At 34.0% G+C, this 12,103-nt stretch overlaps 1 protein-coding gene across 2 annotated transcripts in view; it reads left to right on the forward strand.

Moving 5' to 3' along the window:
• LOC106464575 overlaps nt 1-12,103 on the forward strand; it is a 173,872-nt gene that overhangs the window by 124,061 nt on the left and 37,708 nt on the right. The window contains exon 4 of one of the 2 annotated variants that reach the window (XM_022392312.1): nt 3,225-3,245. The exons of the other annotated variant lie outside the window; for it this stretch is intronic. Coding sequence (XP_022248020.1) covers nt 3,225-3,245 — 21 coding nt within the window. The remainder of the gene's footprint in view (nt 1-3,224; nt 3,246-12,103) is intronic. 2 annotated transcript variants of the gene reach the window in all.

Consider the following 12,103-nt stretch of genomic DNA (forward strand, 5'->3'; position numbering starts at 1 on the left):
ACGGACAGACTGGATACAGATATAACCTACAGACAGATTAGGTATACAGATATAACCTACAGACAGACTGGATACAGATATAACCTACAGACAGATCGGATACAGAAATAAAACATACGGACAGACTGGATACAGATATAAACCTACGGACAGATTGGATACAGATACAAACCTACGGACAGATTGGATACAGATACAAACCTACGGACAGACCGGATACAGATACGAGCCTATGGACAGATCGGATACAGATACGAGCCTATGGACAGATCGGATACAGATATGAATCTATGGAAAGTTAAAATACAGATATAAACCTACAGACAGATTGGACACAGATATAAACCAGCGGACAGATCGGATACAGAAATAAAACATACGGACAGACTGGATACAGATATAAACCTACGGACAGATAGGATAGAGATACAAACCTACGGACAGACCGGATACAGATAGGAGCCTATGGACAGATCGGATACAGATACGAGCCTATGGACAGATCGGATACAGATATGAGCCTATAAGCAGATCGGATACAGATATAAATCTATGGAAAGTTAAAATACAGATATAAGCCTAATGACAGTTCAGATTATCCTGAAATAAAAATAACATTGAATTGAATCTACAGACAATTCCGATCAACCCAAAGAAAATAAATCACAATATCTAGTTGAAATACAGAAACAAGTTTAATTATCAGGAATCAGAAACAATATCTAGTTGAAATATACAGACAAGTTTAATTATCAGGAAACAGAAACAATATCTAGTTGAAATACACAGACAAGTTTAATTATCAGGAAACAGAAACAATATCTAGTTGAAATACACAAACAAGTTTAATTATCAGGAAACAGAAACAATATCTAGTTGAAATACACAGACAAGTTTAATTATCAGGAAACAGAAACAATATCTAGTTGAAATACACAGACAAGTTTAATTATCAGGAAACAGAAACAATATCAAGTTGAAATACACAAACAAGTTTAATTATCAGAAAACATTAACAATATCTAGTTGAAATACACAAACAAGTTTAATTATCAGGAAACATAAACAATATCTAGTTGAAATACACAAACAAGTTTAATTATCAGGAAACAGAAACAATATCAAGTTGAAATACACAAACAAGTTTAATTATCAGAAAACATTAACAATATCTAGTTGAAATACACAAACAAGTTTAATTATCAGGAAACATAAACAATATCTAGTTGAAATACACAAACAAGTTTAATTATCAGGAAATAGAAACAATATCTAGTTGAAATATACAGACAAGTTTAATTATCAGGAAACAGAAACAATATCTAGTTGAAATACACAGACAAGTTTAATTATCAGGAAACAGATACAATATCTAGTTGAAATACACAAACAAGTTTAATTATTAGGAAATAGAAACACTATCTAGTTGAAATACACAAACAAGTTTAATTATCAGGAAATAGAAACAATATCTAGTTGAAATACACAAACAAGTTTAATTATCAGGAAATAGAAACACTATCTAGTTGAAATACACAAACAAGTTTAATTATCAGGAAATAGAAACAATATCTAGTTGAAATACACAAACAAGTTTAATTATCAGGAAATAGAAACAATATCTAGTTGAAATACACAAACAAGTTTAATTATCAGGAAATAGAAACAATATCTAGTTGAAATACACAGACAAATTTAATTATCAGGAAACAGAAACAATATCTAGTTGAAATACACAGACAAGTTTAATTATCAGGAAACAGAAACAATATCTAGTTGAAATACACAGACAAGTTTATTTATCAGGAAACAGAAACAATATCTAGTTGAAATACACAGACAAGTTTAATTATCAGGAAATAGAAACAATATCTAGTTGAAATACACAGACAATTTTAATTATCAAGAAATAGAAACAATATCTAGTTGAAATACACAGACAAGTTTAATTATCAGGAAACAGAAACAATATCTAGTTGAAATACACAGACAAGTTTAATTATCAGGAAACAGAAACAATATCTAGTTGAAATACACAAACAAGTTTAATTATCAGGAAACAGAAACAATATCTAGTTGAAATACACAGACGAGTTTAATTATCAGGAAATAGAAACAATATTTACTTGAAATTCCGGTCACCTGAAAAATACAATTTACAATATTTACTTCAGATCCACACACAAGTCCAGCCACACCCAAAATAAAAATGGCAAGACTTAGTTGAAATACACCGACAATTTTGAAGTGTCTGAATACAGAGAATGTTTAATCCAATATTCGATTTCCGTACGATTGTAGTTTGTTCATTCCAGTTTATGAAGTCTTCATATTTTATTAATCAATAGAACTTCACTTGTCAAATTAAACATTAAAATGTACGTTATGAAGTCTTAATTATTTTTTTTTTCAAAGGAATACCTGTAATTGAATATTAATATGCACAAAAATGATAAAGCGTTTTAGGGTTAGTTTATGTTTTTGAATGTTGGAAAGCATATACAAATTAACTTTGGGTAACAAAATATGGCTTTCTTACAAAATGTAAAGGGATAGATCGAATTTAAGTCATAAGTCATGGAAGAAAACTGTTAGGATCTGGTTAATCAATGTATCGAAATCAGAATTAAGTCACTTAACAATCGTGCTTTTCCTGACATCTGTCGGAAGAAAAGAGAACCGTTATATATTTCGATGAGAAAAATCTTCTTTATTTAAACAGATCGCTGTAATGTAGTCACCTTTTACTAACTGCGAAAATATGTATAGATTTTGCATATTCATTAATTTTTTTCTGTACAAAATGATTTACTTTTATTTAATGTAAGATTACAGTTAAGAGACGTCTCACTAGATGGAGCCAAAAATCGTAAACGCCTGTTTCGAAGGAAACAAATCGATTATATTTTATTTGTAGTTCGTTAGCATATATATTTATGTTAATTATAGCTTAGCTTAAGACTTCAAGCAGAATTAACTTCTCACTACAAATCAACAGACAAACCATCATTTCAAATTGGTATTTCATTATAAAATACAGTATCTGAGATTAGTCATATTTGTGGAGAGTTTACCCTATTTAAAATATTGTTCATGAAATTCAAACTAAACTAATTAGCCAGTGACAGGATATATATATGTTTGTATCATTTATAACTAACGTTTAATTCCTTATTACTTAGACATGTATTTAATGAAAATTTCTTTAATCTTTCATGCTTAAGAGCCTGTGAAGATGGAACAAGGTACGTTTATATTTTGATTTTCTATGTTTTCACTTCAGATAAGACGCGAGCAAGTAAATGTTAACTTCAACTCTTTTTGAAACGCGCATGCCTGACAGGTGTAGGCGGTTACAAAGGTGAAGGTAAATCGCATTATAACACTGGAAACTGACAACTTCGCTGTCAGGTCATCCAAACGTGATTACTCTACAGACCGAAGTATATAATGATGGGAAATCATTAAAATAATGAGTTTTAAATAAATTTAATCGATAACGAGATGTGCCAATAAAAATTAATTAATGACCATAATTAATAGGCGGGGTTATTAACAGTGCCAGATAAGGTAAATTATCTCGTGCTTTTTACACCAGTTGTGGACTTGGAATAACAGATTGTTGGATAAATGCTAGATTGCTAAGACATAGTTCAAAGTATAATATAAAATATAAAATCATATAATATAAGTAGCTAGCAGATTTTCAGTGACATTTTCTCATATCATTCATTCATTCAAAGTTGGGCGCGACAAGTAACTAAATATTTCTAAACAAATGTTATAAAGTTGGGCGCGACAAGTAACTAAATATTTCTAAACAAATGTTATAAAGTTGGGCGCGACAAGTAACTTTTATAACATTTGTTTAGTAATATTTAGTTACTTGTCGCGCCCAACTTTATAACATTTGTTTAGTAATATTTAGTTACTTGTCACGCCCAACTTTATAACATTTGTTTAGTAATATTTAGTTACTTGTCGCGCTCAACTTCATAACATTTGTTTAGTAATATTTAGTTACTTGTCGCGCCCAACTTTATAATATTTGTTTAGTAATATTTGTTGGGCGAGACAAGTAACTAAATATTACTAAACAAATGTTATAAAGTTGGGCGCGACAAGTAACTCAATATTTCTACGACTGCAGTTTATTTCTTGATAAGCGCAACGATCTCTCTGTGCTTTGCTCACCGCAGGGATCTAACCCCAAATTTTGTCATAAGCTCTTATCGCTGAGCCACCATGTGCAAAACTGCAACTACCCGTATTCCTGATGCTCCATGAAAACGTATTTTGCGTTTCAGCTTAGGTCCAATAAACTATTTAACCCGTATTTTCACATCAGTTACTCTAAATCACCCAAATTGTTGATTGTGAAATAAGAACGCAAGGCTCAATCTGTGCGTGAGATTGATACATTTCACCGAGCCACGTTGTTTACAGAGGATTGAATCCCTTACCAACAAAACGAGGCCACTGAAAATGACAAGCTGCGTTTTAAGAATTTTTTTTTTTTTTTACTAGCAGCGTGTGTTCATTATTTAACGTTACAACGGCCTTTAAACAAGAAAGACATTATACTTTGGAATGGAAAATATTATACATTGATGTTTGCACGAGTTGTTATCGGTTCGATGTTACAGAACAGACCTTCTAATCTAGTTTTACGTCAAATTGTTTGTGATTTGCACACATACACACAAATTAAAACAAAAATTGCGTCAAGATTGCGATTAGTTTGTTTATCTATTATTAAGAAAAGGATACAAAATGGGCAATCTATTGCTCTTCCCACCGCGGGTATGAAAACCCAATTTTTAGCGTTATAAAGCCTCAGACTTTGGTTGACACGCTCGATTCGCATTCCCGTCACCGAACATGCTCGCCCTTTCAGTCGTGGAGGTGTTATAACGTGAAGGCCAATCCCACTTTTTGTTGGTAAAATAGTATCCCAAGGGTTAACGGTGGGTGATGTTAACTAGCTGCCTTCCCTTTAGTTTATCACTTCTAAATTAGAAACGCTACGCATGCACAGATAACCAATGGGTAGCTTAGGGTGAAATTCAACAAACCAATCTCTCTGAGCTACCTGGGAAGGGGTGGGAGTGGTAAGATGCGATTAGCTAGTACCATGAATTATTGGTGGGATTTACTTTTTTTTTGTGTGGTATTTCTTTGCAAATATTGTAAGAGAAACGAATGCCAAAAGTAACTCAGTATGATGCAATATGTAGACTCCGTTCGCATAAAAGATTAAAAGAAAGTTAAATTTATGGTTTTCAACACTATACAATTCACAGTAGCCTTAACTTCAACACTATACAATTCACAGTAGCCTTAACCATAAGTCTATACAATTCACAGTAGCCTTAACTTCAACACTATACAATTCACAATAGCCTTAACTTCAACACTATACAATTCACAGCAGCCTTAACTTCAACACTATACAATTCACAGTAGCCTTAACTTCAACACTATACAATTCACAGTAGCCTTAACTTCAACACTATACAATTCACAATAGCCTTAACTTCAACACTATACAATTCACAGTAGCCTTAACTTCAACACTATACAATTCACAGCAGCCTTAACTTCAACAATATACAATTCACAGTAGCCTTAACTTCAACACTATACAATTCACAGTAGCCTTAACTTCAACAATATACAATTCACAGTAGCCTTAACTTCAACACTATACAATTCACAGTAGCCTTAACTTCAACAATATACAATTCACAGTAGCCTTAAGCTGTAATTTTAAACACGGTACAGGTGGTACAGTCTAAACATAACAAAACTCGCTGTAATTTTAAACACCGTACAGGTGGTACAGTCTAAACATAACAAAATTCGCTGTAACTTTAAACACCGCACAGCTAGCATAGTTTTAACATAACAAAACTCACTGTAATCTTAAACGTTAAACACCGTACTGTTCGAAACAGTATTAATCACAGAGCTCGCTGTAATGTTAAACACCGTACAGCTATCATAATCTTAACATCACAAAACTCGTTAACACTGTACAATTTATAACAACCTTAAACACCATAAAACCTTTTTTAGCATAAACAACATACAAATCGCAACATTCTTCAACAATATACAATTCACAGTAGCCTTAACTTCAACAAGAGTTTTGTTATGTTTAGACTGTACCACCTGTGTGGTGTTTAAAGTTACAGCGAGTTTTGTTATGTTTAGACTGTACCACCTGTACGGTGTTAAAAGTTACAGCGAGTTTTGTTATGTTTAGACTGTACCACCTGTACGGTGTTTAAAGTTACAGCGAGTTTTGTTATGTTTAGACTGTACCACCTGTACGGTGTTTAAAGTTACAGCGAATTTTGCGTTGTTAAGACTGTACCACCTGTACGTTGGTTTATTTCAATACGAAGCCTGTTTCCTCAGCATTTCGTGCTTATGTGTACTGAGTCTTACTGTTGATTAGAATGGTTTTAACATCCAACTACTACCGTCGATAAGGTGCTCTCCTTCTGATATTGTACACCAGTTCTGCACGCGATTCTACTACTAGGTTTCAATGTTGTGTGATAGTTTACTTAAGTGTAGACCATTATCGCATATTGTGCTCGTGATATTATTTTTTAACTTAATAAAACTATTTTAAGAATAAATCAATAATAAAATCTGAATTAAGAAACGCGGAATGATTTTTTACGATATTATCTGTGAACAGATATTTTACTGTGTGTATGTTATCAGACACAGTGCTGCGCACAGTAAGGTTATATTTCATAGAAACACAGTGTTCTCTTAACAATAAAGTATTAGTTAGGAAGTCGAATTCGAACGTCTTGGTGCACCATTTGTCTATATAACCCTATGTGATAATCGTATTCCCATGTTCTCGGGGAAGTGGGGTGGCACTGATAGTCACAACTCTTTGTTTACAACAAATAAATAAACCTACGGTACGCATGTGCTGCTTTTCCTGAGTGTGCCGTCAGTATCGCATTACACGTGTGCCGTTACGTTCTATTATAACGTTCAAGTTTTATATTTTTTCCGGTTACTTTAATTAAAAATTACTTTTGTAACCTATGACGTTCATATACTCTTGAAAAAAGGCGTAAGCTGAAAGTTCGGGTAGAATAAATAAACATTCATCTGTTGTCTTCTTTGAAAAAAAAGAGTAATAAAGATACTTAATTCAAGGGTTCTTACACGTTCAAGTATTTTGTATACACTCTGTATTGACCTAGATAAAACTGTAGCGTTATCGTATTGACAAATAACCCTAATTCACATATGAATACTTGTACTTTCAAGCTGTATATAACCCTAACCTACACTACAAGTACGTGAAGTTTCAAGCTGTATCTAACCCTAACCTACACTACAAGTACGTGAAGTTTCAAGCTGTATCTAACCATAATCCAGATAAATACATAAGCATATAAACAAACATTGCACAATAACAAGTCATACTTAGTATCCCGCTATATGAACATTTTACTGTACAATAGATACGTATTTTCTAGTGATGTTCCAGAAACTGCTGCCATCTGTCGTCCATTTTATTAGATTGTAATCTAATTAAGGGCTTTGATCACAAATAAAGCCAAAATTCAATAAAATATTTTAAACTTTTTTATACCTCTATCAATTTTGAGTTGAACAACTGTTATAATTAAATAAACGCGCATTTCTCGGTTACCTTACCGGCTTCTAGCTTAGGAGGAATGGTTTTATTTCGTCTGAAAATAATCTTTACTAGAAAAACAAACATCAACAATAAACATACAAAAAATAACATAACATTACTAGTGACTTTGAAGAAGAACACGTTTGGCGGTAACTTAAATAATAATGAGTGAAAACACAACAACACTGGAGTAACTAGGATGAGCTTAGAACAATTATGTACATTGGTTCAGTGCGGTATGTCTTACTGGAGTTCTTTATTCTGGTTAAATTTGGTTCACCTTATTACAGTTCTGTATTCTGGATCAGTGCGGTATATCTTACTGGAGTTCTTTATTCTGGTTAAATTTGGTTCACCTTATTACAGTTCTGTATTTTGGATCAGTGCGGTATATCTTACTGGAGTTCTTTATTCTGGTTAAATTTGGTTCACCTTATTATAGTTCTGTATGCTGGTACAGTGCGGTATATCTTACTGGAGTTCTTTATTCTGGTTAAATTTGGTTCACCTTATTATAGTTCTGTATGCTGGTACAGTGCGGTATATCTTACTGGAGTTCTTTATTCTGGTTAAATTTGGTTCACCTTATTACAGTTCTGTATGCTGGTACAGTGCGGTATATCTTACTGGAGTTCTTTATTCTGGTTAAACTTGGTTCACCTTATTACAGTTCTGTATTATGGTTCAGTACGATTTATCTTACTTCAGTTTTGTACTGTGGTTCAGTACGGTTTATCTTACTGTAGTTCGGTATTCTGGTTCAGTACGGTTTATCTTACTGTAGTTCTGTATTCTGGTTCAGTACGATTTATCTTACTTCAGTTTTGTACTCTGGTTCAGTACGATTTATCTTACTTCAGTTTTGTACTCTGGTTCAGTATGGTTTATCTTACTGTAGTTCTGTATTCTGGTTCAGTACGATTTATCTTACTTCGGTTTTGTACTGTGGTTCAGTACGGTTTATCTTACTGTAGTTCTGTATTCTGGTTCAGTACGATTTATCTTACTTCAGTTTTGTACTGTGGTTCAGTATGGTTTATCTTACTGTAGTTCTGTATTCTGGTTCAGTACGATTTATCTTACTTCAGTTTTGTAGTCTGGTTCAGTACGGTTTATCTTACTGTAGTTCTGTACGTATATTGTTACGTTTGTTAGCAACACCAACTTGTTGTGGTAGAAGCAGAACAAATACAGCAAATGGTTTTCGATCTTAAATATTTTATCAACGTGGGCAGCACTAACGTATTCAAGAGATTTGCTGCTGTCTCTCTAATTACTGGGTACAATTGTTGTACTTTCATTGACTTTACTTTTCATTCATAAGTTCTCCAAAATGGCCATTTTCCATTTGTTTTTTATGTCCTTGTCCTGATATTATGTTGAACAGCATAGTCCAAGTTTGTCTTCAAATTCGGTTGAAGGTACATAACCCAGACTGCCCCGACATTCGTTTGAAGGGACATAGCCCAGACTATTCTGAGATTGTGTTGAAAGGACATAACACAGACTGTTCTAATATTCTACTGAAGGGACATAACATAGACTGTCTTGAGATTCCGTTGAAGGGGCATAACACAGACTGATCTAATATTCTATTGAAGTGACATAAGATAGACTGTCTTGAGATTCCGTTGAAGAGGCATAACACAGACTGCTCTAATATTCTATTGAAGGAACATAACACAGACTGTCCTGAGATTCTGTTAAAAGAACATAACACTGATTGTCCTGAGATTCTATTGAAGGGACATAACACAGACTGTCCTAATATTCTGTTGAAGGAACATAACATAGACTATCCTGAGGTTCTGTTGAAGGGACATAACACAGACTGTCCTGAGATTCTGTTGAAGGGGCATAACACAGACTGTACTAATATTCTATTGAAGGGTCATAACACAGACTGTCCTGAGATTCTGTTAAAAGAACATAACACAGATTGTCCTGAGATTCTGTTGAAGGGACATAACGCAGACTGTCCTGAGATTCTGTTGAAAGGGCATAACACAGACTGTCCTAATATTCTGTTGAATGAACATATCACAGACTATCCTGAGATTCCGTTGAAGGGGCATAACACAGACTGTACTAATATTCTGTTGAAGGGTCATAACACAGACTGTCCTGAGATTCTGTTAAAAGAACATAACACAGATTGTTCTGAGATTCTATTGAAGGGACATAACGCAGACTGTCCTGAGATTCTGTTGAAAGGGTATAACACAGACTGTCCTGAGATTCTGTTAAAAGAACATAACACAGATTGTTCTGAGATTCTATTGAAGGGACATAACGCAGACTGTCCTGAGATTCTGTTGAAAGGGTATAACACAGACTGTCCTAATATTCTGTTGAATGAACATATCATAGACTGATCTGAGATTCTGTTGAAGGAACATAACACATATTGTCCTGATATTCTGTTGACGAAATATAGTCCCCAGATTGTCTCTTGAGATAGTCCGCAAATCGTCCTGAAACCTACTAGAGGGGAAGATCCCCAATGTCCTAAGATCCAGTTTAAAATGGTAGGACAAATAGAATTTTAGGTTGTATCCATAGAAGTATTAAATAAAAGTCTAAAAAATATTATAATTTTATTGCATATGTCACTGGTTAGGCCACACTTGGATTATTGTGTTCATTCTTGGGTTCCTGACATTAGGAAGGACATCGAATTGTTGGAAAGGTCCAGAGAGAGCTATTGGGATGTAAAGGTTGTCGTGCGATGACAGACTAAGATATCTGAAGTTGTTTTCTCTTGAAACAAAAAAGAAGACTAAGAGTGGACCTCATTGAAGTGTTTAAGATCGTTTAGGAAATTGAGGTGTTTATGCATCATCTTTTTTTTTTCGTACTTAAGAGTGAGAATGTTTGGATTACGGGGCATCTTTTGGCAGAGTAGTGGTCATATTGAGCTAAGACAACTATATTTTTCTAAAAGATTATTGCTCTTTGGAACTGGTTGCCTTCAGATGTGATAGATGCGGTTACTTTAAGGGAAAGCTTGATATACATTTGAATGATAAGGGCTGGTTTGGAGTGCTTTATTTACACTTTAAAGTTTACTTTAGTGGATGGGACGGTCTAGATGGACTACAAGGTCCATAATTTATATGTACACGTATGTATAAGTCCACTCTGAACGTGTTTGTAAGGATAATGAAGTCCATTATGAACGTGTTTGTAAGGATGATGAAATCCATTATGAAAGTGTTTGTAAGGATAATGAAGTCCATTGTGAACGTGTTTGTAAAGATACTGAAGTCCATTAAGATTTCGTCTGTAAGGCTGATGAAGTTCATTGTGAACGTGTTTGTAAGGATGATGGAATCCATCGTGAACGTGTTTGTAAGGATGATGGAGTCCATTACGATTTTGTCTGTAAGGATGATGAAGTCCATTGTGAACGTGTTTGTAAGGATGATGAAGTCTATTGTGAACGTATTTCTAAGGATAATGAAGTCCATTAAGATTTTTTCTGTAAGGATGATGAAGTCCATTGTGAACGTGTTTGTAAGGATAATGAAGTCCATTAAGATTTTTTCTGTAAGGATGATGAAGTCCATTACGATTGTGTCTGTAAGGATGATGAAGTCCATTACGATTGTGTCTGTAAGGATGATGAAGTCCATTGTGAACGTGTTTGTAAGGATGATGGAATCCATTGTGAAAGTAATTACTGGTCACATGTTAGATAAACGTACTGAAGTTTTATGTAAACGCAATGTGCTATTATTATTATAATTTTACATAAATCTAATCGTAAGCTAGATGGTAGGATTATTATTTTACACTACGTTTCCGATGAAAAATACCTCTCGTTTTTATTCGACAGCCGAAGTTTATTAACTGATAGAAGATAAAAACTGAATTATTTTCTCGCACCTACAACTAAGATGACATGAGTCTATGTGTACGTGCGCGTTAAGTTCAGAACTGTTAGGTCCTATCGATCTTTTCATATCGATCCTAAGCCTCTCTCTATCGGCAAATGGTCTATCTTCTTACAAGATCTTATTCTACAATATTCCGCACTGATGGAGGTCTTTTTCCAGCGGTAATGACGCACTCAAGCAAAGTTAGTCACGTGCCCTACACGCCTTGTCGCGTATTCATACGCTAAAGCTGCCTTTTTCCTCACTATAATTACCGCAGACAACGGTTCATTTGTATCAGTCAATGTTAACCAAATCGAAAATGCAACTTTTTTTTTTTACTCGCGCATTTGTTTTCACATTTCTGTTTTTATTCACATTTGCTTCTATAATGTTTACTTGTATGTCACGTCAGCCTGACGTGGATCTTATGGGTTATCTTAAAGTCACATTTCATTCTATGTTTGTATGTCGCGTTAGCCTGACGTGGGTCTTATGGGTTATCTTAAAGTCACATTTCATTCTATGTTTGTATGTCGCGTTA

Source organism: Limulus polyphemus, unplaced genomic scaffold (assembly GCF_000517525.1).
Source record: "Limulus polyphemus unplaced genomic scaffold, Limulus_polyphemus-2.1.2 Scaffold1692, whole genome shotgun sequence".
Lineage (NCBI taxonomy): Eukaryota > Metazoa > Arthropoda > Merostomata > Xiphosura > Limulidae > Limulus > Limulus polyphemus.